The sequence below is a fragment of the Erythrolamprus reginae genome, chromosome 1, assembly GCF_031021105.1.
Source record: "Erythrolamprus reginae isolate rEryReg1 chromosome 1, rEryReg1.hap1, whole genome shotgun sequence".
Classification (NCBI taxonomy): domain Eukaryota; kingdom Metazoa; phylum Chordata; class Lepidosauria; order Squamata; family Dipsadidae; genus Erythrolamprus; species Erythrolamprus reginae.
Genome location: NC_091950.1, coordinates 228,529,292 through 228,557,165, shown reverse-complemented (window position 1 = coordinate 228,557,165; position 27,874 = coordinate 228,529,292). Strand labels below are relative to the sequence as shown.

The 27,874-nt window shown below is 37.9% G+C and overlaps 1 protein-coding gene and 1 long non-coding RNA gene across 7 annotated transcripts in view; one reads left to right on the top strand and one right to left on the bottom strand.

The window, feature by feature from the left end:
• The window catches only part of RUNX2 (RUNX family transcription factor 2), a 260,435-nt gene that overhangs the window by 61,957 nt on the left and 170,604 nt on the right, over positions 1–27,874 (top strand). For 2 of the 4 annotated variants that reach the window (XM_070732444.1, XM_070732447.1), the window contains exons 3-4: positions 9,566–9,888; positions 20,672–20,828. In XM_070732444.1, the coding sequence (XP_070588545.1) occupies positions 9,566–9,888; positions 20,672–20,828 (480 nt within the window). Of the gene's footprint in view, positions 1–9,154; positions 9,889–20,671; positions 20,829–27,874 lie in introns of those variants that run through there. The other 2 variants (XM_070732446.1, XM_070732445.1) reach the window with 1 other exon arrangement.
• On the bottom strand, positions 398–9,644 carry LOC139156602 (uncharacterized). Of its 3 annotated transcripts, XR_011557345.1 has the most exons (4): positions 9,527–9,644; positions 2,066–2,167; positions 1,528–1,628; positions 398–1,287 (listed from the first exon to the last, which is right to left on the bottom strand). It is a non-coding gene; the product is annotated as an uncharacterized lncRNA (long non-coding RNA). The 3 variants fall into 3 exon arrangements; XR_011557344.1 differs by lacking the exon at positions 398–1,287 and having other exon boundaries at positions 1,461–1,676; XR_011557343.1 differs by lacking the exon at positions 398–1,287 and having other exon boundaries at positions 1,461–1,628.

Here is a 27,874-nt window from a genome sequence, read left to right as displayed (position 1 = left end):
GTCTTATTAGTACTGCCAATTACAGAGTGGGAAGATTTGAAATCCTGGGAATGTTTGATGGGTGGTGGAATATGATTTAGCCTCTAGACTTTCCCTCCCATCTTTGTTGCTCTTCTCTGTACTCTTTTTTAAAGCAAGGGGGTCAAACTGGCAGCCTGCAGGCCAGAGGCATCATATGCAAGCCACACCCACCCCAGCTCCATAAATGAGGAAAAGTCATGAAATGTCACATGATGGCAATGTGACGTGATGAGTTTGACACCTGTGTTCTAGGGCCTCACTATCTTTTTTGTATCATGGGAACTAGAATTGGACACAATATGCCATGTGTGCCCAACACTAATGCAGTTTAGGGCAGTAATATTACTTCTCATGATCTCGATGCTATCCCTCTGTTAATTGAGCCTATGACTGCATTCATTTTTTTTGGCAGCTGGGGCATACTGATGAGTTATACTTAAGTGATAATCCACCAGAAGACTTAAATCTCTCTCACAGGCATTATTGTAAAGTCATGTACTGCCTATTCTGTACATGTGCATTTGATTTTTCATGCCTAAATGCAGGGCTTACTTTTCTTCCCACTGAACTACATCTTATTGGGTAGGGCCCAATGCTGAAGTGACAAGAGCCTTCTGAATCCTGCATCTATCTTCCAAAGTGTTAGTATTTTCTCTAAGCTCGCAAACTTGATGAGCTTTCCTTCTACCCCCTCATCTAGATTTATTTATGAAGATTTTTGAAGAATACTGTCTCCAAAACAAAACCTTGAGGTTCCCCACTACATGCTACCCTCCAATGTAGTTCCATTGAGAATGCCAAACAGTTATGGTTGGTCAACCACCGCAAATCCATCCAACAGTGGTATTGTCTATCTCACATTGCTTTCTCTTATCAAGGAGTAGGCTGTGATCTAGTTTATCAAAAGCCTTACTTAAGTCTAAGTATATTCTACCCACAGCATTTCCTTGATCTACTAATTTAAAAGGCAATAAGATTAGTTTGGCATGATTTCCTTTTAACAAACCCATATTGGCTTCTAGTAATCACCTTGTTCATTTCCAGATGCTCACAAATCTGCTGCTTGATTATCTTTTCCAGGATTTTCCCAGGTATTGATGTCAAGCTGATTGGTTTGTAGTTTCCTGGTTCCACTTTTTCCCCTTTTTGAAGATTAGAACCACATCAGCTCTTTTCCAGGCCTCTGGCAGTTTCCCCATGCTGTAGGAGCTCTAAAATATTTTATTCAGTGGTTCCGAGATCTCATCTGCCAGCTCCTTCAGTACCCTGGGATGTAAACCATCTGGTAATCATGTAATAATGATAATCATGTGATATAATCAACATTACATTGTCCTACAGCAGAAGTGTTTGAAGTGCAATAAAAGTGACAATAAAATAATAATAAATTAAAGCAACACAGCAATGGAAATGCAAAAAGAAAAAAGAAAAGATTCAGGAATTTTTAAAAAAGCTAAACAAGAGGTGATTACTTAAAACATTCAACAAGTCTTTGCCTTATCTCACATTGCCTGTATGTGTGAGCGCTTGGAGCAGGCCTTTATTGATCTTCTCAATTTCTGTCAGTGTACAACATAGCAAGTAGCTGGCCTTCACATTCCCCAGATCTAAAGAAAGTTATACAGTATAGTCAATGCCAACAGGCTGAATTCATCCTGGAAATAAATGATAAATGATAAATCTGATGTTATATTGGTGTTATATGATAATATCCTAATATCCAATTCTGGTCACTATATTTTGTATGAATTCAACTAATCTAAATCATCCTCAAAGTCAGTCCTTGAAAAATGAATTGTAATCATTTTAATGGGAGATTATTAAAATGCAGGTCACTAAAGATAAGCTCTCTTTTTAAACAGAGCTATACTTGATGTACCATCCAAAATAGTAAGAGGCAACTCTTTGGCACAGGGTACTAATGTGACTCGAGAGACAAAAAAGTATCTATCAACAATCCTAAATTATGAATGTGATCCTTTAGGAGGAGAAGAACCCTTCTAGACTACGTATACCAAACTCCTCGGGCAGGTAGATAACTCACCAATGAGCATGTCTGTCTTGTCTGGTTTGAGCTGCAGATTACTGAACCTCTTCCAGAGGACTACAGCAACCAGACCTTGATCAAGCATTTCCACTACCTCACCTGGATGAGATAAAAACAAGAGATAAAATGTTAAGACTTCAGTGGAGATATTTCCTAGGATTGAAAGAGTAAAGAGACATACAGAATAAAAAGTACAACATACTCTGGGGTACATTGGAATGCAAGTGAGGAACCAGCAGAAACATAAAGGGTCAGCAGCAGAAGTGGCATTGTTTTGTAGGAATGATGGAGGATAAGGAATTATTAGACTCTACCTTTTTCCTACAGTTTCCCTCCTCCCACACATCTTCTTTTGGAGGCAAGCTTTTATTGAGATAATTGGAGCAATGCTCCTTTGTCTCATTTAGTCCCAAGAAGCCAAACTGTGATTTTGCAAGGAATAAGGCACCATAAACTCAATGTCACCCAAACAGATGTCTGAACATTAGATGGGTTTTTTTGCTGCCCTCCCCATCTCTTTTGCATAGTTCCATGTATTTTTCAAATCTTGGCTTTTCCAATTTTCAATAACAAATTAAGGACTGAATAAAGAAAGGGAAGTCCGTCCAGCTTTCAATATTTGTGAAGCAGGAGAAATTATTGTAGTTAAATGTCTGGAATCCCTTTGACAAATGCATTGATACATCAGGGAAATAACTGCATTTGATGTTTAAAGGCAACTGTTTCACCTTTACCTTTATCTCCTGCTACATCTCAGTTTTCTTCCCTGTGTGAGGAAGTACAGCATGGAGGTGGGGGGAATCCATAAATCCTAATATCTTCTGCTGTTAGTTTTGGATAGAATAGTGGAAATCAAGATTGTCCTATCTGGTTCCAGAATTCTCTCTTTTATCACTGGTAACTTTTCAGCAAAATGACTGTAACCAAAATTCCTGTTCAATGGTATTTGTTCAATTTATATCCCACACTTTCTGCATGAGCTAAAGGCAATGCTGCTAAATCTCTTTCCTTCAAATTTCTCCCTGAATTAAACTACTCTCAAATTCACCTAGTGAATTTCCATGCTGAAAGTAGGCTGGAACCTGGATCTCCTACTCTAATTTTAACCATGACCATGTCGGCGCTCTAGATATTAGAGCAAACAGATTTTTCCTATCCTGAAAAGCCATTTGTCCTAATATCTGAAATGAATCTTTCATACCAGTCTTACATGTTATTACTAGTATGCTTTGATTGACTGTAGGTTGCCCACTGCTGCTATAAAGGATGTTTTTAACTCTTTTTTAGAATTCTGATCAGATATTAGAGATGGCAATTATGCCAACTCCCAGCATTGTAAATAGTGACCAGAAGACAAAGGGAATTTAGACAGGTGCAGGAATACTTGTGTAACTTGTTCTATAAAGTAATTCTTGAACATCTCCTTATTTACACTCATTCTATAATACAGTGGTACCTCATGATACAAACCCCTCGTCTTACGAACAACCCGAGATAAGAACCCGGGGTTCAGAAAAATTTTGCCTCTTCTTACGAATTTTTTTCTTCTTACGAACCCGCCGCCGCCACCGCGAAGCCCCGCCGTCCGGCTGTCGCTTTTTGAAACAGCCAGGGGGCTTCCCAGCGTCCTCCTGAACCCGAACGCCAAACCTGAAGTTCGGGTTCGGGAGGCCGCTGGGAAGCCCCCCAGCTGTTTTAAAAGGTGACAGCCGGGCGGCAGGGCTTCCCAGCGGCCTCCCGAACCCTAACTTTTGCTGAACCTCCAGAAAAACCCACACCTCCATTAAAGCAGTAGTTAAGATTTCTTTCCTGAGAAAGGGAGATTTGTAAGGCTTGTCTTTTGTCAATTTTGTACACATCACAAATAATCCCCAAGCATTACAGTAGTATAATCCTTTTTCAATAACATTCACCTTTTAACTCTTCTACAATTAATCAGAGGAAGAAAAAAAGAGACAACTTATACTTTGATCTCATTATGAAAACTTAGTTTGAATGAAGTTGGCAGACCAAGCATGCATATTTGTACACAAAATTCAGAGATTGAATTTCTGCCTCAAGACATACACAGAGGAGGATCCCACTGAAGAAAGGTGGGGGAGAGAGTAGTTGTCAATATGCTTTAAACTTCTAGATGAACTCCCACATTGTTTCAAGGACTCCTGGATCTTTAGAAAGCCATTTCTCAGTGAGACATTTGGGGAAGACTTCTGAGAATACCATGAATAGCCAAGAAAACAAACAAAGAAATCATAGAAGAAAATGGACTCAAATGACTAGGCTCAAATTATCGTATTTTGTATAGATAATACAAAGACCCAGCTTCCTTGAAAGCTCAATTGTTCTAAGCAAGATGGAATGAAAGTGGGGGAAAAAAGGATATTCAGCAACAACATAAATGAATATTTGCCTGACTAGTTGGCTCAGTGGCTAAGACACTGAGCTTGTCAATCAGAAAGGACAGCAGTTCGAAGGTTCAAATCCCTAATACAAGTCTCCTGCGTGAGCAAGGGGCTGGACTAGATGACCTTCAAGGTCCCTTCCAATTCTGTTACTATTGTTGCAAACTCAGTTATAACATTGATGGATGCACCACTGCATGATGTGTGCATGGCCAGGTGAGGAACAGATCATCCTGGAGACAATCTATCTATTGGATCAATAGGCATCAGCATTAACTTGATGATATAATAATCTATTATCTTTAATGGCAGTTGCATAAAATTGTAATATTTAAATACAAGTAGTCCTAAAAGTAGTTACAACAGTTCATTTAGTGTCTGTTCAAAGTTACGCCACTGGAAAAGGTAAATTATGACTGTTTTTCACAGTTATGACCATTGCAGCAACTCCAAGGTTCTGTGATCAAAATTCAGATGCTTGGTTCATATTTATGAGGGTTGTAGTGTTCCAGTGTCATGTGATCAACTTTTGCGAACTTCTGATAATCAAAGTCAATGGGGAAGCTAGATTCACTTAACAACTAAGTTACTAACTTAACTACAATTATTACTACAATGATTCACTTAACAACAGTGGCAAGAAAAGTTGTAAAATAGGGCAAAACTCACTTAGCAAATGTCGACATAGCGACATAAATTTTGGTCTCAATTGTTGTCCTAAATTGGAGACTACCTGTAGTTTTTAGCAAATAAGATAATAATAAAGATTGTTCAATAACAATATGTTATACTGAAACCTAGTTAAACACTTCATTAATTTGCCTTATATGCTAGGCCATAACATTTGGTCTTGGGAAAAGAAGGCATTATCTGAATATGTATAGTGTTTTCCTTCCTCCTACTCCTTCCGGTAAGCAGCCACCTGACTATCCCAGATATCAGTAGAAAAACATGGAGGTCATTGTTGGAGATTGGAGAAAATAAAATTTGCATGATGTCACTAGGGAGATCTTCCTGGGAGTTCAGAATGTTGTAGATGGAAGCTTATTTTTGTGGGATTCCACAGCAATCCCCACTAAATAGATTGTGCTGTGTGGTACTAGGTGCCCTTCATTAACAAAATATGCTTTAATTCTAAATAGTTATTTGGGCTGACAGCTTCCTGGTTCAAATCCAACCACTTCTTATAATTTTCATCAGTGTCTCCATTTGATTTTAGTGGCCCGCGTGCCCAACACACACACACACAATCTTCATTAACAAAGTTAAATATAATTAAATGTAGTTTAGAAATCATTTATGTTAAATGCTATATTTTAAAATGCTATATTTTGCCAATAAACCTTTCAATACATTGAAGGTCACCTATAAAGGACATGTAGCTAAGTTAGTTCCATTATTTTCAACACAATAGTGATGCATCTGTTTCTGAAAATCATTAAAATCACTTGTGTTTCAATTCAAATATGATTGCAATTAGTTTCACATTACATAAATTCACTGTCAATTTTTTTTTATCTGCTTAGCATCTTATCCACTCTGGCATTCTGATCATTTTTTAAAAAAATGTGGAGGATGAAAGGCAAAACATTAGTGCCTTTCTAGATCATTCAGATTGTATAAATCAAATCGTATCATAGCTATGGAATTCTAAGCTTCATTTATCTTTATAAATATTATGGCTTCTATTAAATCATTTTATCATGAAAGTCAATTCCATTGGAATCAGTAAGCTTTAGTTCCCAGGTAAAAACTAAGCCTCAGATTTATAATTCCTTGAATAAAATAAAAATGAGTATAATCTGAATGTCTAAATTGTGGTGTTTTATAGGATGCAGAAGACTTTTTTTTCTTCTTTCCAAAGAATGAGGATCTTTTTTTACTAAAAGCCTAAAACTGTGGAGGCATTTGGTAGGAAAATATTATTTCCACATTAGAAACGACTGCTGTCTATTTTAAGTATCTCTTTACACTAGTTGCCAGTAGCTTCCTTAAACATCTAAACATTTATTTTTAGTCAGCAGAGAAGGGAAAGTTTATATTCAATGAGATTTACAGAAAGCAAATAGAAATCTGACAAATATTATTAATTGTGCATGCAATTTTATAAATATTCGGTGGGTGTGTCCTAAAACATTTTAAATGACCAAATAGGTATCAACAACTCAATTATTCCAAATGCAGTAATAAGTAATATATCTAGCAACAGATCCTAAATAAATCAAGTGGATTTATGGTTGAAGAATAAACGTTTAGGCTTGAAATGGCAAATGTCAACTGTTTAGGTAATTATAATTGGAGCCCAATGGTGATGATAAAAAGTACAAGAATAATGTTCACTATTGTACATTTACAATTGGCTGCACAGAATTTGTCAGTATAATTCTACCAGATTCTGATCCTTAAAAAAAACCCAAACCCTTATCAATGTGCTTTCCAAAAGATGGACAGATGTTAAGAGTTACTGGTGATCAAAAGAATCTTCTAGCAAAGAAATATGCCTATCTGAAAGCAGGGGTGTTTGTTGGATATAATCTAGACTAGAGGATAAATTGTAATGGAAGAATGGGCTGGTGTATTTAAAAACAGAAAAAAATACACACCCCAAGATCTTGCCTTCTTTGGACGAAGTCGCTCCTAACGGAATGGTGACTTGCTCTAAAGCCAAGCGGGGAGTTTCGGGACTTTGTCTATGGGGAAGAGGCCTAGCCTAGGTCTAACCCCATCCTCCGTCCCTTTGCGACGCGCATTTTTGAGTTTTTTGTTGTTTTTACGACGACAGGCGAAACAGAGCGAGATGGACGGGGAGCGTGGCTGGGGAGGAGGTCTGTTACTTTGTGCTCCTCTTATCTTGAAAAGTATTCCTGGTGACAAATGGAATGAAAGATAGAAGGGGTGGGGTTGTTGTTGATTTCCCCCCTCCTCTTTCTTGGGTCCAAATTCGGGAAGGAAGGAAGGAAGGAAGGAAGGAAGGAAGGAAGGAAGGAAGGAAGGAAGGAAGGAAGGAAGGAAGGAAGTTCCCATTGCTAAATACACTCCAGCAACTCTCGTGAAACTGTATTAGGGTGACTAGTTAGTGGTCACGGGGCGCTACCTCACCGGCTTCCCGACTTTTTCTCGCCCCGGATCCCTTCGCTTTGAGCGCACGGAGTTGCCGGCAGCGGTTCTTGGCGGGGAGACTGAGGGATCAAGCCGAACTCAGACCTTAGAAATTAGGGTCGATTTGATAGGTTGTTATCTACACTGGGCGGCGTTTACCCTGTTATACTCTTGGGTAGGCGAAGGCTTTTCCTGAGCTCTGCCTTCGGTTGTGCGCGTGTCGAAAGCGAACCGAGCGCTAGTCCGCCTTTTTAGCCCTCCCTCCGAAGAGTGTAAATTGATTCGGAAAGGTTTCCGACTACCAGATGTGGGGTTGGAATAATGGGGGGACTATGTTGACAATGGGTCGTCGGCGGGGGTGGATCTGGGGGCGGCGTGTCGTTTGCAAAGTAAGATGTTGATCTTAAAGTTTATGATGCAAGGATTAGAAAGTTTATAACGGAATAGGAAGACTTCCCCCTCCCCTCCCCACCCGCCCTCCCCCGCTCCAAAACAGAGAGCCGGGGGTCTCAGATTCCCGTTGCTCCTGGAGTGGGGTTTTTCCGAAAGGGGCTGAGGGAAAGCGAGGACGCGCAAAGCTTGAGTTGCTTTGGAAATCGCCGGAGCACCGCGCTAAGCCTCCGGCGCTGCAGCCTCTCGTCAGCCTAACGCGTTAGCATAGCAGGCAGAGTCCCGTCCGTGTAAACCACAAGCAGCTAATCGTTAAGAAAAGCCCAGCCTCCGGCCCACACGCACCCAATTCGGGACCCGCCTGGATTCCCCGAAGCGATCCTTTTTCAAGCGGTGGCTCTTTCTGCTAGACTTTTCCAAGAGCTTGGCCGAAGCCAAGAGCCGCTCGCCTTCCTCGCCTAAGTCGCCCCTAAGCAGAAAACTTTGGAAACTCGCCCCGACAATCCGCCCCCTCCGCGCGCAGAGGCAGACAGACAGACACGCTTCCGTCCCACGCAGTTTGTTCCTCCAGTCGGAAGTTCGCTCTCTCTTGACAGATTGTGTCTGAAGTTCCTGTCCCTCTTATGATTTTTGACTACTTTTCCTTTCCTAAACACACCTCCCCGGAGAACTCGCCGCTTTTGTGGAAGAAAGAACCCCGGCTCTTTTCTGGGCGAAGAGCAGACTTTTGCTAAACAAAACAAAACACAAAAAAGCTCTCATCCCAATTAATTTTATCCCGCGCTGCCCAAAGCGACAAAACCGCTCAGAGTCCTTCGGGAGTTGGGCGGCATATAAGTCCAAATAAATAAACTCGCGAGCGGAGAGCCTGCCAAAAGTTCCCTCACACCTTCGTTTTATTCGACTCGGGTGGAAGTTGTTTGTGTGTGGGGGGGGGGGGAGGGGGATAGTGAAGGTTGCTCGAAGACCCTCGTAAGGGACAGCGAGCAACTCTGCTTTTCCAGCCAATAAAATCCTGCCCGGAGGAGAGACGAGAAACGCTCGAGGACGCCAGTTTTAACCTCCGCGCCCCTTCCAGCCCTTCAGGACACCTCCTTAAGGGAAGCAGAAAAGAAAGAAGCGGGGAGGGAGGGGGCACCAAGCAGCTCAAACGCGTAGCGGGGGGGGGGAGGAAGACGCGCTGGTGTGAGGAAGAGAGAGAGAGACAAGAGGGAGAGAGAGGGAGCGCGCGAGCGCGCGAGGCGGAACGGAGCGAAAAAGGGAGGAAGAGACGCGCTCCGCAGCTCTCTGCCGCAGCCGGGACTTCGCCGCGGCGCTTGGCCAAGAAGCCGCGCGGCCGCCCAAAGCGCCTCCCGCAATTCAGCCGCGCACCCCCCCCCCCCTACCGCGAGTTCCCCGGCGAGCCCCTCTTGCTCTCCCCTTCACCGGAGCCGGTTTCTCCGGTCCTCCCCGCATCCCTCTCCCCCCCCCCTCCCGTCCTCTTTCTCTTTCTCTCTCTCTGCCCCCGTCTCTCTTTTTCTCCTCCGACGCCTCTCCGAGCGGCCCTTCCGAGTCCCCTCGTGCAGACCTCGCTAACTTGTGGCTGTTGTGATGCGTATTCCCGTAGATCCCAGCACCAGCAGGAGGTTCAGCCCCCCTTCCAGCAGCCTGCAGCCCGGAAAGATGAGTGAAGTTAGCCCGGTGGTGGTGGCAGCCCAGCAGCAGCAGCAACAGCAACAGCAGCAGCAGCAGCAACAGCAGCAGCAACAGCAACACCAGGAGGCGGCGGTGGCGGCGGTGCCCAGGCTTCGTCCGCACGATAACCGCACCATGGTGGAGATCATTGCCGACCACCCGGCCGAGCTTGTCCGCACTGACAGCCCCAACTTCTTGTGCTCTGTGCTGCCTTCGCACTGGCGCTGCAACAAAACGCTCCCGGTGGCATTCAAGGTAAGGAGAGCCGGGCAAACCTTCATCAGTCCCCCTCTTCCCCTCCCCTCCGCCCTCCACGGTGGCCCAAAGCAGTTTCTTCGTTTCCTCCTGGCCAGGGTAAGGGGCAAGAGGCGCCAGGGGACAGTGGGATAAGTTAGGGCCTTGGCACCCACCGCAGCGTAGGGGGATTTGTATGTAAGTGTTGGCTACTGTTCTCCAGGACCACTTGAGCGTCATTGAGATAGTACTGTACTCTCCATGAGCTGGGAATTGTCCATTTTATAGGTACCTGGCCTTGCCTTCATGGGGGGATAGGGTAGCCTTCACTATATGGCCTCCTCCACGCTACCTGTTTTTAAAGCCTTCCTCATTACTGACACAAGTCGGTTTCTCACTTTTCCTTAAATTCTTAGAAGGAGTGATCCTCTCCTCTTCCTCCCCTACCTTGGTCAAAGGATCGTTCCTTCTTAATTGGTCAAAGGATCGTTCCTTCTTAAAGGCAAGTGCAGAAAAGTTTGAACAAGCATTCATCTCATGCCTTTAGGAGAGGGCTTGTGGTCCCCTTTCAAATAGGAGATTGGTGTCTTTTGCCACTGTCTACTTGTGGCTTTAATCCTTAGCCTCAGTCCTTAGGCAGCTCCACAGTTCTCGGTTGAATGCTGGTTTCTTTACTATCTAGGATGCCTGTTTATAGTTCTTGATCAACATTTACCTCCCTCTTATTAGCTCCAGACTGAAGTTCATTGGCTTATTTATTAGCAAACTGCCTAGCAAGATTAACACAAATTAGAGTGAGGTATATGTACAGAGGGGATTTTAAATAAAATGACCCCAGCGGTTACAAAATGTTTTCCATAAATAATCATAAAGATAGGATTCATCTAATTGACCCATCAGGGTCAGTTAGACACTCCAAGACATCAGGCAAAATCTGGGGGTGGGGAGGAGGAGGGGAGAGACTGGAACTGTTCTTTCCAGAATCAAAGACTTTTGGAGGGTAGATTTCTGCAGTTTTTCCATCCTTTGGTCCTAGGCACATTCCTGATCCATCCTTCCAATGTCATTTTAAGTTTCCTGTGTTGTTTTTATGTTTAATTTTCTCAACCATTAAAATGAGTGCTTGTTCTTAGAAGAACTTTATATTCATTGATGTTGTTCTAAAAAGGGAATTGTGCAGAAATTTCATTGTGGGAGGTGCCTCTTTTGCATCTGGTGGTATTTAATCCAGGGCATTAAATAAAAAGTTCTGCTGGAAGCTGTTTAGACATACATCTTTAATAGAAGGTGTTTGGTTGATTTGTGGAGTAATGAGGATGAAAGAGACTTTAAAACTAGTGACAGAAAGGAAAAACTGTTGATTGGGTCTGGGTGGGATTTCTGTTGGAGAGGGGGAGATTGTGTTGGACTCCTGCTGGGCAAATTTGGAAGCCTTTGCACAGAAGGGTGTTTTTGGGGTTGTTGTTGTTTTTCTTTTTCTTTTGGCCAAGGCAAAGACAGACAATATTTTTAACATGATCACAGATCAGTGAATGCTATTCAGAACTGAATCAAGAATGGCTTTATTATTATTTTTTAAGTATACTCACACTCAAATTTTAGAAAACAGAATGTTTTCTCTTCTTCCTTTTCTCTTGTATCCATTTTCACAATCCTCAGCTGTATCTCCTTATCTGTACTACAGATTTATGCCTCTACTTTTCTGCTTTAATGGGATGGTTTGTTCAATGGAAAAGGAATAATAGCTAATACATAAGAGAGTTAAACTTTTCATGCGGACACAACCATAGTACATAGTACCATAGTACATCTATCCTTTATTATTTTTATGTACATAGAAACAAAATGTGTATATATGTACCTGAATTATATATATAGTATATATGAAGGTATATGCCTGAATTTATATATATACATACATACATACATACATACATACATACATATACCCGTGAAAATCTACGAAAACACACACACACACACACACACACACACACACACACACACACACACACACATATATATATATATATATATATATATATATATATATATATATATATATATATATATATATGACGGTCTTGGTATATTCGAATTTCTTCCCGTGTAGGATTTAGAAATTTATTTCCGTGTAAGTTTTAGAGATTTCTGGCAACGTTTCGATGAAGTCCCAGAAATGTCACCAGAAATCTCTGAAACTTACACAGGAAGAAACCCGAATATGCCAAGATCTTCATACCTGTACCCGTGAAAATCTACGAAAATATATACCATTTATATGCCAAGACCATAATATATGTATATATATATATGTCACTTTTTTTTTTGCTGAATTTGAAAATTAAGGGAGACTAGGATAGATCTATTTCGGCCTTATTTTGGCCTCATCAGCTAGCCATACCCACTGGGACTTGAACCTGCAACCCTTGCCTTGTAAGGCAGAGAATTATCCTCTAGGCTACAGTATCCAATCCCTTCAGATATATATATATATATATATATATATATATATATATATATATATATATATATATATATATATAATTTTCAAATTCAGCTTAAACATGTGACATATATATATATATATATATATATATATATATATATATATATATATGCAAAAAATTACACAGGGCAAAACCCGAACTCAGAACAATCTACATACATATACCCGTGAAAATCTACGAAAACAAATATATATATATATATATATATATATATATATATATATATATATATATATATATATAAAATTTTATACATATACATACATACACACATACGCACATATATATACTGTATATATATTATAGTGCATATATATGTATGTATGTATATATGTATTACATAGAAAAATACACAGAGTATAAATCAAGTCCGTCATATCTAACCCATATGAAGAGGCTTTCCCCTACCCCTTGATATAACAGGCATAGCTACACTGAGTTCTGAGTTTTAAATAGTACATTAAATGAATAAGGGGTCAGGATTCTCCAGAGAGTGAAATATTAGTACTAAAAGAGATATTTTATGCACAAATGATAAACAAGACATTATGGAGCTATTAGGGAAACAGTGAGTTTGGTTTGAGAATTTAGCTCAGGCTTGTATTTGTTCCAAACATATAATGACCTCTCCAGTTGGAGATTTCTGGGAATAGTAGCTAAATCACAGAAGAATCTAATATGCGATGTGGTCTTCCCACAGCTTCAGTAAAATGAAATTCTCTACTTTAAAACTGGACAAAGTTTTAGGTACTTTCAGCTTAGTTAAAGGATGAAAGTGTAAATAAACTGAGTTTTTATTTTGTGTTGGAACGGTGATAGATCTTTCTTTATCTGGGTTCATCAACTGCTTGGATGCAATATCTGGAATCCCTGAAAAAGAGAGAGATCTTGTTTATATCTGATTACTGTCATTATTCTGCATCCTAGCTTAGCATGATAGAAGCTGCAGCTGGCAAGTTTAAAAAGACATTCAAAGCTCTTGCTTGTGTGTTTATCTGTGTTCATGCATACAAACTTGATTCCTGCTAGCATATTTGCCAAATATGTTCAACGTTTCTCATCTCAAATGAAAAGGCTATGGCAGGTACAGGAAAAGTTTCCTTTCTGTAAGAATGTTGATGCGTGATAAACTACACTGGTTATCAGAATTTTAAATCATGCGAAATAAACATGTTCTTTTCAAGTTATTACTGCCACCTGCTGTATTTTAAACTTTAGGGATGTGATATGAGATTCCAATCTTAAAATGCCAATATGGAAGTAATAGTATCAGTGACATTTAATTAAGAAGCAAATCCAATATAATGTCTATACTATACACATTATATTGGATTTGCTTCTTAATTAAATTAAATATTTGTGCTGATTACAAAGACACTGTACAAGTTAATTATATATGCCTATTTAGACTGAACAGTAAAAAAAAAGGTTGTGATACAAAATACAAAGGTCTGCATTCTTAATCTTTTACTAGTTAACTATGACATGCAAATAGAAAATAAAGCAGTACAATTTGTTTGTAATATATCGCTGCATATAAAGACCCTACTGGAAAGAATATTTGTGAAGTAAAATACTGTACTGTTAAAAGTTTCCACTAAATAATTTTCATACAAGGATTTGAGTTATTTGGGAGGTAGATTATTCTGAAAAAGCAAGACATGTATTAATTACAGGATTTAAGGTGGTTGCTTGTATTAGCTATCACGTGATGAATCCACTTCAAAGGCACATAATATGAAGAAGCTTCTTGGAAAAAGCAGCCTTGTAAGCTACATTGGTTTTAATAGTAGTTACTGAACTGCATACAGCTGCATACAGCTTTGTTGAAGTATGATTCAAGTATAGTTGAAGGAAATGGATTTACATATAAAAAGTATTTAATTGGAAAGTAATCCCATATTACTCTCATAATGAAATGAAATGTCAGTTGGAAATGCATGTTGACATGATGGTCAAAGACATTATCCACCATGGGTAAATTTATCTGAAGCAGTGGTTTGACTGGAGGCAAATATGTTTATAAGATTTCAAAATGCTCTTTCGCTTGTGGCAGAAAAAGATATGGAGAGGGGAGGGGAGAGAGAGAGAGAGAGGGAGAAGAGAGAGCATGCTCTTTTAGGGCTATAATTTGTTGAAATTTCATTGGTCAAGCATTACTGAAGGTCATCCTTATATTTGGGAGCTGGTTGAAGAAAAGTCTTGATTTATTGAGAAATAAGATTGACTAAACACTTCTTTTAGAAATTTCATCCATATTTGATTTTATAAAAAACTTTCTCCCAGTGAAATGTGAAAAATTTAATATCAAAACTTTATGAGGTACGAGGGTTATCCAGAAAGTAAGGTTACAAGGCCCGTAGCTCTCACGGGGAATGTTCGCAGGGGAAGTTGGTATTACTATCATGAAGTGGGAAGCCAGCGGAAGAGAACGAGTAGTGCCAGTGGTCAGATGATTGACTGGCATTGTGATGAAGGTTAAAGATGAGTGTCCTCAATCCATTTCCATCCAAGTGCGAAGTGTGCGTTGTAATACTCTACCTGAATGCTAAGGGCATGAATGCTGCTGCTATGGGTGCCCAAGATTTTTCTCACCGATTGTTGAGTTTTGAATTTTTTGGCTGAAGGAAAATGGTTATGGCGCCACTACATTGATTGACATTTGCTCTCTAGAGTATGCTGATAAGCCCAAATTTCATCTCCTGTCACTATAGAGTTGAGAAAAACCTCACCTTCAATCTGAAAACAGGCAAGAAATTCTCAGGTGGCACTGACGCTGTCAATTTTGTAAGCTTCAGTAAGCTTACAAGTAAGCCACCCATCACAGCAGCATTCATGCCCTTAGAATTGGGGTAGCATATTACAGCGCACACTTCACATTTGGAGGGAAACGTAACGAGGACGCTCATCTCTAACCTTCACAAGAACTCCAGTCAATGATCCACTGACCACTGGCACTATTTGTTCTCTTCTGCTGGCTATACGATATACAATAATAATACGAACTTCCCCCACAAACATTCCCCGTGAGAGCTACGTGCCTTGTAACCTTACTTTCTGGATAACCCTCATAAATTAAGAGCTGCTGAAAAAACAGGTATTAAGTGACAATTGTAATTGTTCCATAATATTCACAGTGGAAACAATGTGACCATCTCCATCCATCCATTTTACCATGCATCATTCTGTATAGTGGGGCTGGACTAGAAATCCAGCATTTGACCCACTGGTAATGTGTTAATGTTTCTTTTAGGGGCACTAATTATGTTTTCACAAAGACACTGCGTCCATTCATCATATCCCTTGCTCCAGAGAAGCCTTATTGGAGTCAGTGGGACTTTACCAAAGTAAGTGGCTGAAGGAATATAGTCAGAATTATTAGTTATTCAGCTCTCTACATTTTTGCTCACCTACATGATGCCAGTAGAAATAAAAAGCTTGTACGTTAAAATTAACAGGAAAAATAATTACATTTGGTGTGAAGTAATAATGCTGTTGTAGCATTGCAGCTGTCTGAGATATTTCTGTTTCCACCAGACCCTCAGTTTTTCAGTTGATTTCAATAGCCTCAAGTTAAAGTCCAGAACATGAAAGACAAGCAGAGTGCTATATTTTGTAATTAAAAATATTGTAATTCAAATAAGTTACAGCAAAGACTCCAAGTTTTTTTTAAAAAAAACCCTTAGCTGTACTTTTTACTGTATTTTATATTATTTAAATTCAAAATGTATGTTGCATTTTATAAAAGTTACCACAGTATACAATGTTAGTTACTCCCTAAGCATACATTTAAAACCATTTGTTCAGGAAACTTGCTCAGATAAGATTTTTACATGAAATATAGATGATTGAAGACAAACATTGAAACAGTTCAGTTTTTAGTTTTCACCTTGATCATTGGACTTAAAATGGCAAAAGTTAAAATGGCTGATAAAAATATAATTCTGCAGGTTTTTAGTAGATTGTTACTGTTATCGCTGCTTTAAACTGTAATACAAAATTCCTTTAATTTCTTGTGTGGAAAATTCTAGTTCTCAAAACATTGGAAATTATGTATTAACAATTCTTGCAGCTCAATTGTAAATGTGCTCTTATGATGTTGTAGTCATGCTATATTTCTTAAAAACAGCTGTACAGATTGAATCTCTAAATGGATTAATTTACACCACAGTATAGTTTACAACATGAAGCAGATTATATGTCATGTAAATTCTAGATAGCTTTAGAAGCACTCATTATGTGTACCCTAAAAATCTGATTTCCATTTTTATTTAAGTAAAGTACTTTTACAAAGTACCTCTGTTTAAATTATTAGACTTCAGGTACAGGGAACAGAACCAAAATTTGTATCTTGTTGAGTCCTTTGTGAGTTGGATGGCATATATATGTTTCATAAATAATAAATAAATGTTTAATAAATAGATGTTCTTAAGTCATTTTGTTGTGTTTGTTAAGTCGTTCTGTGTTCTAGAAGATCATATCTGCTTAAGTCACCTTATTTTCAAGAAGTTAATTTCTTCTGTAAACACTTCGGTGGGGGGGAATATAAATAACAGTCAGAACATCCTGAGATTTGTGCACAGTTATCACCTTGTGGAGGCTTTTTCCATGAAGAGTTTACCTCACTTCTTCTTGCTGGACATTCTTGCTTCTGTCAAGGAAGGATCCTGGTCTTCTACTTATGTTTTTAAAATGCCTCAAAGAGAAAGTTTTTCTTCCCAAAGTCTTTCCTCCCAAACTCTGGGGTTGGAGAGATGAACTGCCGTTCCTGTTTATGCATGTAGCAGGAATGTATCTTCTCTGTTTGCCTTATTTTCTGTGACTACTGTTCTGTTTCCATATTACTGGTCAGCTCCTCCTTCTCATATCTGCCTACAATAGGAATTAATGATGATTGTGGTATGTGCAAACCTATTCCACATACAGCAAGTCATTTTGGGTTTCTAGATAGAATAAAGTAATATATTTTTTCAAAATGGTATACCATCATTGGGGCTGGTTATGGAAGTCTATGATTCACTTTCAAGTGGGCTATATTTTATAGCTTGATTCACTTTTAGCATTAAATCTAAATTGGGTGCCCAGTTTGCATGTTGGATCTTGACTTGATTAGACTTGACGACTTGACTTGAACTCAGTGTTGAGACCAGTGACTGCCTGGAGAAATTCCTGAAGTTTTATTGGCAAATTTTCGGAAGTGGTTAGCCCTTGCTTTTTTCTCTAGGCTTGAGAGACACTGACTGGCTTAAGGTCACCAAGCTGGGCTCAACTCTGGGCCATCCCAACATTTGACTGAAGAAAACAGATACCAGAGATATAAATCTGTATCCTATATATACTTTGCATTACAACATATTGGTCCCATTTTGCGGCTGAGGAATATTGACATTCAATGATAAAGTGGAATCAGATAGAATGTACAAAAATAGTAGTGCTATTAAGTATGTACATCATTATTTTTTCTCATTACTCTGTAACTAAATTTATTTTCTTGAAATGATTGAAACAGCAGAGCATACAAGGGATGCTCCCTCATAAATTAAAATAGTAGCAGATGTACTGCTTGTTTTACACATGGCAAAATAACAACAAAATTATCTTTCATATGAGAATGTAGTTTCCCTCCTCCTTCTTCTTCTTCTTCACAAAATCAAATCTTTTTTTTTTACTGTACACGTTCTTCTAATAAAATAGAAGTTCACCTTCTGTACTTTCCCTGACTTAATGTGTGCCTAGACACATGATTTGGAACAATTTAGGGGTGACTTAATTCCTTCATTACAGAAGTTATAGTTATTTAGGTTCCTTGCTCCCATTTGCCATCCTTTTGGCAAATGATGAAAAAGATAGAAGTCTAGTCATGTGTAACATTTCAAAGTTTCTCTGACTTCAGCGGGAAGTTATTTACATATCTATAGCTGATTTATTCTTTTATTATCAGCTGAATTGATTCCTAGATGCTTAACCTTGAATCTATTTACACCTATTGGAGCCTTAGGCTAAAATCATGAATTCTAAATTGTTCATAGAATGGCTGAAATACCTATAATTATGAAAAGTACAGTTAGAAAACAAAATTGAAAACAAAATCTGTCCAAGGTATACTTAGTTTATTGTAATTTCTGTGTTTATATTGTTTTTTTCATTCACAAAGGTATTTGCAATATTAAAAGAGAAATCCAAAATATACTGTACTTGATAAGTATTTTCACTGTGATTGTGTACTTTATTTCACTTTCAACAGAATTAAAAGTGTTACCTTATCACTATGTGAAATCATAGGAATAGACAGTTTAACATACTGTTATCAAAGCAGATTCCAGAACCCACAGTGTATTTCTATAGTCTAAAAATACTTAATTTTAAATGTAATTGAGCATTATTTTCCACATTTAGAATAGTTTGGTACTGTTCTGTTTGACTCTGTAGATAATGCTTTATAATAATAAACAGCCTAAGGAGAAATTATGTTGCAGAAACAAAATTAACAGTTTAAATTGAGATTCTTAAACATTTAATATAGCTCTCATATTTTGCAATGTTTTTCCCATAATACTAGAACCCTTTTATTTTATTTTGCTTTGTGTTATCTACAATAAAATTAAACAGAGATTTATTTCAGGAGTGAAACTTGAATGTGAAAACAATAGTGAAATACACAGATGTAGGGATCCTAAGAAGCAGCATATTGTCATGCAAACATCTTCTTTCCCTTAGAATTAAAGCATGGCAGGTCATGATTTTATCTATTCTATCCCATGTGGTTTCTGGAGGTATGCTGACTTAGCAGTCTTTGAAAGCCAAGGTCCGCTCTTAACCATTTTGTGGGGATGGTGTAATGATATCATACATCTGAAAGGAGAGGTATTGGGGAAGTTAAGCATTTTTCATTGGTTGTTTGATATATTTATTTTAGGGCTTATACAACAGTTTTAATAAGTTTTATAATGAAAAGGCAGACATTTGCACTACTTGTTTTTTTAAAGCATTATCAAGGTGAGTTCTGAGGGCTGCAAAACTGGGATTTGGCAAATTCATATCAATATAACATCATCCCCAGTGTCATGATTGCCAATGTTGTAGCCTATTGCTGTAATATAGTAATTGAAGATTTGTTGTTTATAGCAATAGCACCTAGAGTTAGACTTATATACTGTTTGACAGTGCTTTACAGCCCTATTTAAGACAATTACAGAGTCAGCATATTGCCATCAATAATCTGAACCTCATTTTACTGACCTCGGAAGGATGGAAAGATGAGTCAACCTTGAGCTGGTGACACTCGAACTGCTGGCAGTTGGCAGAGTTAGCATGCAATACTGCATTCTAACCAATGTACTAGCCCAATTTGACTATGGAGGTTTTATGAGCAACAAACCTGTGAAATTAGAGAGTGATCTTAACCTACCAGTTCATCTTATTCAACTCTTGCATGCATTTGGATTAATGTCTATTGCAGGTAGCCTATGTGCATAAATTATGGGGTGCAGAACCCCAAATCCAAGAGGCCACTGAATGGCTGCTTCCTATTACAAATGTGCTCATATCTCAAGGAGTAGAATCATAATCATTTGGAAAATAATGGTCATGATCAGCCTGAACCTTCACCTCTTCTGCTGATACAATTAATGGGTGCAAGTAACACAAATTACCAAGTACAGTGGTACCTGTACTTAAGAACGCCTCTACTTAAGAACTTTTCTAGATAAGAACCGGGTGTTCAAGATTTTTTTGCCTCTTCTTAAGAACCATTTTCTACTTAAGAACCTGAGCCTGGAAAAATTTCTCAGGAAATTTGAGAGTGACACGAAAGCCTGGCCAGTTTCCTGCCATTCCCCCTTTAATCCCGGCCATCTCGAGCTTTTCTGGGCTGCCAGTGGAGCCTTTCGGTGGTGCTTAAGGAGGCTTTGGCAGTCCAGAGAGAACAAAGAATTTTCCTTTCTCTGGGTGCTTGGAGAGGGAATAAACCTCTGCCAGCACTCAGAGAAAAGAAATGCTCCCTTTACTCTGGGCAGTGATTGTCCTCCTCTACTTCTTCTTCCTCCTCCTCCCACCCAAATTCCAAGCTTTTATTTCTTTCCTAATGGGTTTGCATGCATTATTTGCTTTTACATTGATTCCTATGGGAAAAATTGCTTCTACTTACAAACTTTTCTACTTAAGAACCTGGTCACGGAATGAATTAATTAAGAAATTAAGTTCTTAAGTAGAGGTACCACTGTATTTAGTGGTTGGTTTGCGACTCAGAGAAATTAAGACATTAAGAAGTCATTGTTATGTTTTTATTGTCATAGGTGGTGGCTTTAGGAGAAGTCCCTGATGGGACAGTGGTCACAGTCATGGCTGGAAATGATGAAAATTATTCTGCAGAGCTGAGGAATGCCTCAGCTGTCATGAAGAATCAAGTGGCGCGATTTAATGACCTGAGATTCGTTGGCAGAAGTGGAAGAGGTAAATAATTTCATTATAGATTTGTTAAACCAACATCTGAAAGCACAATCAAGACCTAAAATGGAATCCATTAACTATTAATCCACTACTATTAAACTTTCATTTATAGGTTAAATGTAGGCTGCAATATTATTTAACTGGGCTTGGTCACCTACTACATTATATATGGAAGAAAGGAAGGGAAGTAGGGAGGGAGGGAGGAAGGAAGGGTGGAATGAATGAATGAATGAAGGAATTTAGATTTTGAGAAGGATTGCTTTATGATATCAGCAAATGGATTGAAAGGAAGCATGGTGGTGTTTCTCTTTTGGTACACAGTTCACTTTGCAGTTTTTCACTTATGGAAATGTTGAAGAGAAAAAAAAATCTGTTAAATGTGTTGCCAGTTCCAAAGAATAGTTAGGTTGTCTTAATGGATTCAGGGAATTCTTTTCAAGTAAACATGCATAGGATTACAGTCTTAATAATAAAAATATTTCCTGGTTCTAGTAGAAGAATTATTATATATTTTACAATTTTAGTATTGAGTTCTGGTGTATTTATAAACAGTCTTCTCTGGTTTTGATACAGTTGACTTTTCGTGAATCAATTCAAAGTATTTTCTAAATAAGTTTTGTGCATAACAGTTATCCTGCTATTCTCTATCAACTTTTCTTTCAATTTGATGAAAGAGAATTTAATTCAGACATTCTTTCAAGGAGGTTAGAAAATCGAATGTTCTCATGGAGCTGGTGTCAGAGGTGGGTTTCAGGAGGTTCTGACCAGTTCTGGAGAACTGGTAGTAGAAATTTTGAGTAGTTTGAAGAACTCTTAAATATCACCTCTGACTGCCCTGCCATCTATTCTCTGCCTCCTGAGTCTTAGCTGATCAGGAGGAAATGGGTCTTTTGCAGTAACCTTCCCCTGCCATTATCACCAAGCCACACCACACCCACCAAGCCACACCCACAGAACTGGTAATAAAAAATTGAATCCCGCCACTGGGTGTTGTGATGCTTTTGCACTTATTTAATTATGAGGAGGCCAACAGATGCATATCTGTGATTGTGTCAATATACTCTTCTTCCTAAGCAGTTTGCAGCTTCCATGGTTTCCCAGTCTTCAAGTAAATTCTAAGGGAAAACTCCACAAGGTACTACAAGTCTTTCTCTGAAAAGGTTGTCTCTGAAAACCACTAAGGGGATATTAATTAGACCCATTTGTAAAGGTTTTATGCATAAACTTGAGCAATTATATAAATGGGTTAAATAAATACACAAAATTCTTCTCCATGTCATGTTCTCAGTTATTGAAGCTGGAAATCTAGAAGGAAGCATTGAAGGAGGCAGAAACAAGATTGAAGATTCTGGTGGATAGTCAGAAAAAAAAATTGCAGCTATTATATAGATGAGAATAAGGGGAAATGTTGAGTATGTATCTTATTTCTGTACTGAATATACAAAATAAATTTATATAGCTGTCCATCTCAGTGACTTCATCACTAATTTAATGAGTTAGTCATTGCTCTTACAGAAAACTACCATTAATTCCAGTATTGCTTTTACACCAATAAGATTCTATTTGGAATTCTGCTAGTTGCATGAGAAATGAAGCTAATAGCTAAGTGGATAACTCAAAATAAGCAAATAAAATCCCCAAAGGCAGCAATGCTTGCTAACCACATTGCATTAGTTGTAAATAAAATTTTGGCTCAAGTTGAAATTTACTTCACAACACTTCCTGAAGCAAGGATAGCAATGCAAGGCTCAAGGTAAGGAAAACCTTGCTAGATTTAGTACAGTAGACAACTTTGAGGGCACTACCCAGAAAGATAGTATGGCCTGGTAACCTTGTGCTTATGAGGAAGTCTGCTTCAACATAATGTTTACACTTGAACTCAGAGGACAAGTAACTCTGGGTCTAATCCTGTGTTCTGGCCTACATTAAAAGACATTGCCATAGACTCCAAACTTCCTCAATAGGATAAAATCAGAACAAAACAAAGTTACTGGAAAATAGAAACCTCAGAACTTTCTGGATATGTGATTAACACAAATGTAAATCTGGGAACAAAGACATGACTGTCCACAATAAGAATTTCAACCGGTATCCTAATTCTTTCACTCAGATTCCAGAGCATTGTTGTTCTTCTAACTCCTAGTTGAAAATTTTATTTTTAAGAATGTGGTCAATACTTTATTGCATCCAGGCTGATTTCAATTCTTAATGATAAAATACAACTTCAAACATAATACAACAACAACAACAACAACATAATGATGATGACGATGATGATGATAATAATAATAATGATAATAATAATAATAATAATAATAATAATAATAATAATAATAAAAAGACCAGTGTCTTTCTGGATAAGAAGGAAAGACTTTGTTGATTGATTATACTTGAAAGATCTTCAGCTTGTAACACATGATGGTTTGCAAAACAGTACAGTATAGTGGTTCTTATATAATTATTGCTGAAAACAAACAAATATGATAGAACGTGTGTTTCAAAATTCAATGAAGGAAAACATTTATCTCTCCCTCCCTCCCTATCTTCTTTAATTGTCACAAAGGAAATGAAATGAGTAATTAGAGAATCATCGTGATTAGTCCCCACATTTACATCTCTCATCAGTGAGAAGTTTACTCAGATTAATATGAGTAAAATCTAGAAAAAGTGATTATGTATTTTAGAAACTGTTCAACATATGGATTCAGAAAATTTCAAAGGAAAACAAAGGGTGTATACACAGTTTTTCTACATTAGTTTTCCATGTTTTGGCTACTTTCCCAAATAGCAATTTTTATATTTAAAAAGAAAGAAAACTGACTGAAAAAGAAGAAAGAAAGGAAGAGAGAGAAGGGAAAGGAAGGAAGGAAGGAAGAAAGAAAGAAAGAGTGGGGGGAGAGAGACAGACTTAACTGCTTGCAGACTTTTCACGCATGGAAGATGAAGAAAGCTTCTTTTGATGAAGTGTAATTATGTCCAAACAGAGCTGACCCCCTCCTCCTCTATTTCTTATGATCTTAACAGAAGAAAGTAGGGTATTTCCTTTGAAGCAGCTGGATTTGGTAGAGGATCCGAAATGCTAGCTGCATTGGCTGCCAGAGGCAGGATGGAGAAATTGGTCCAGACTTGTCTTTCAGACACAGAGCAGAGAAAATGAAAGAAAAGAGTTATCATGAAGGATTTTTATAATACTGCTTAAAATAGCAGGAAAGGAAACAGTAGTAGCAAACAGGAGCTCATATGATCTTCACACAGCAAGAATGTTCTTGGCTAAGTCGACACCGTATCTGGTCTGTGGTAGCCTTGTAGCCAAGGTCCAGGTAACACTACTGAAACATACATTCAGATAAAAATCAGACAAGGTCAAACATGAGAATTTACACGGACTGAAGAACTTTGTTCTGGCAATCACAGATCAGATTGCTTTGAAAAACCATCTCCTGTTTTAAGGACCAGGCCTATTGGCAAGACTCCAAGGGTCTCTGCTGCTCTCACTTGATTCAAAGAGAAAGGCAAAAGGGCTTTAAGAAAAGTCAATCTATAGGAAGGAAGCAATGCAGGTCACATAAAAAATAGAAAATCGAAAATTTTTTCCAGTTAGTGTTTTTGCTTTCCTATTTGGAGGAAATAGAATGTCCACACTTATTTTATGTGTTTCTAATTTTACTTCTTTCTTTTTCATTGAAGTCACAGTCTAAATTACCAGTCAGCTTGCTGGGCTGTCTCTAGTCTCCCATATGTTCCTTGTTTATCATGACTTCATCATTTCTCTAACCTCACACGGAATCCTCTTCTGCATTTTTATCTAATCTAGCTGTGCAAATACTTAGAAAGGCCTGCTCAGCTGTTTACTTACTACCCCGTGCCATCACTAACTTCTCTAATCGCTTTATCCGCTTTCAGTTGCCTGATCTAGTCTTTTGAAGCATATTAATAGTTGCAGAAGGAGAGAGGAAATAGGAAAGCAGCCAGAGGAGTTGGCAAATTCCATAAGACATTTCCAGTCATATGTTATTTCCTGTCGTCAATGGAATACATTTTCCCCATAGTTATTTATCAATACACAGATATGCACCCCCTCCCTTTATTCCAGTTATCTACTTCTTATATTGGCTTTTCATATTACTTTTAATTATGCTGTAATCTGACATATCTACAGGAAATCTTCGATGTACAAGCATTCATTTAGTGACTGAAGTTATAACAGCCCTGAAAAAACTGACTTATGACCATTTTTTACAGCTGTAGAATTCCCATGGTCATATGATCAAAAGTTGGATGCTTGGCTAATGACATGTATTTATAGCAGTTGCAATGCTCCAGGGTCATATGGTCACCTTTTGCAAGCTTCTGACAAGTCAATGGGAATGCCAGATTCATTTAAAAACCACGTTATTAACAACTGAAGTAATTCACATAACATCTGTGGCAAGAAGGTTGTACAACGGGGCAAATCTCACTTAACAATTGTTTTGCTTAGCAACACAAATTTTGGGCTCAATTGTGGTTGTATGTCACTACCTGTACTTGGCAAATCTGGTCAAACTTTACTATAAGCAGTTGCTTTCTCTAGATAATTATATGCTTTTAAACAGAGGCTCCAGCCCCATTGACATAAATTCATTGGATAATTTCCAAGTATTCCTTGAAGCAAATTATAAGAGTTAAATTAGCCTAGTTAAACTTTTGGCTTGTATAGCTGGCTATAATTACTTAACTGCCTAAGAGACCAAATTGTGTCTTTAGCACACTAGGGTAATGTTTTGGCCAGTGGGCACATCAGGAATTCTAAGAACGTGTCATGACTGTCCTAGCTCAATAGCTGCAATGGAAGGCTCCACCAGCCCAGGAGCCATGGCATGGCCAACCACAAAACATTAATTCCCAAGCAGGTAAACCGTTGTGGCCAAGAGAAAAGTAATTTACTCAAGAATCATGTAGAAACAGAATTTGGTTGGATGTTTTAAAACACAGAACACAGATAAAACTATTCAACTATTCAAAAAAAATCAGAAGAAAATATTGCTCTATATACACATGCATACAAAAATACTAAAGATTTTAACATCCCTTCTAATTGTCCCTGAGTATAATGTTCTCTGCATCTTTCTACATGGTTTTTGTTTGTTGTGAAACGGACATTATTCAAAATGTTCTGAGTGACAATATTTTGATTCTTAAACATTAGCCATTCTCCATATTTATTTTCTATTAAGTCCCTCCCAAAGAATGAAAATAAAGATGGCACTAAAGACTGGTGTTTTGCTTTGCAGTAAATGATATTTCCAATTAATAATTGACAGGCACCAAGAAAGACATTCATAGGCTCATTAAAATTAGAATGTATATTACTGCAAAAAGGATACATTGTTCCAACTTTGTTATTTTAAACTTGTGGGATGCAAAACTGTAAGACTAGAGACTAATCAGACCTTAATCATTGCTCTGTATGGAAAGTGATATATGTGCTAAGGAACTTTCTATTTATCTAATGTCAGTTAAATATGTCAATGACAAAGAGTAAATAATATGGATATTTTCTAAAGCAGTACTATATTCTAGGGACCTAGGTTCATATTAAATTCCTACAAGGAATAATTTGCTTTCAGAAATAATGTTTTATGACTTGGAGGAAAGTGGAAAGGTCTGGTGGTAAAAGAATATTGTCATGATTCAAAATTTTTAAAATCCAAGTGATTTAAGAATTAATGTTCTCAAAATGGCACCTTGCTTCTATCTAGTTCATGCTTTTTATTTTGTAGGTGTTTTATATATCCCAAGAATCTTAAATTATGAGAAACTCATTCTGTGAATCTGGAGAAAGGTTGAACCCTCTTGCTGCTTCCATTTTGGTTTTTAACTTTTCTTCCTATATGCAAGGAATGGGAAGGAAAACAGGAAAGGTTAGTTAGATGATTGGTCTAAAATCCCTGTTGAATGATGAGTGGAGAGACTATTTTCCAGTTTTGACAAGAACCATTCCTGGTAACTGGTATGAAAAAGGTCTCTTTAATCAGATTACCCACATTAGAAATCTATGCTTGACACTGTACCAAGGGTTGTAAATTTGGGTTTTTTTTAAAAAAAAAAGTATTTTGATGTAGTAGAATATAATAAAAGCATGCCAAGTATCTTCCTCTTATAGCTTAAATAAACAGATTTTCTTGTAGTTCAGCACAGTTCCTGAAATCAGAACATAGGCTTCTTTGACTTGTTCAGATATATTCTCAAGAAACATCTGCATTATTTTAATGCCTTACACTATGGAAGTTATTCGTTTTCCAAATTGATTAGTTACATTCCGTACTCCGAAAATATTTGAAGTGATGCCCAAAGGTACTGTTATAAAGAATAAGGTACGCTAAAATTAATACAGTCTAAAAAAAAAGAAAAACATTCAAATTAAAGTCAGTGATCAGGAATAGAAAAGCGATCAGTTAAAATAACAGTGTTCTGCCTTTTTCAAATGAAGATAGTGACAGCTGATTTCTTTCAAAGAGCACTTATTTCGGTCTGCTGACATATTATGTATTTTTTAAAGATCTCAACAACCCTCCCTGCCCTCTGAGTTGATTTTATGGCATAAACTGTGCTGTGGTAGTCAGATGGATTGCCTGAGCAAGTCAATTTGCACAGAGAACAAGCAAGCCTTCTCTTTGTGTGTGATTGTCACATTGGAAGTTTACTGTTACACTCTCTCTTTCTGGAGTAATGTTTCTCCAAATGTTCTGAAACCACATGGGTGATAATAAATGATGTGACAGGAAGATTTGAAAGCTGAATGTGACAGCAACAGATCTGTTCTGTATTACACATGCATGCGCCTTTGCACACCCACACATACCCCACTCAGTCACACTTCCTGTTTTGTATTAGATTTTGAAATAATGTATTACATTTAGCACTGCTACATTTTCTTAACATTTTATGTTTTCATTAATACTCTTGGAGTTTCATAAAGTAAGACTGAATGGGTAGAGATCTAAAGTCCCTAGATGGCTCGAGTATTTTTAAAGATCTTTTAAAGATTCTGGTAAAGCAGGAGGCAA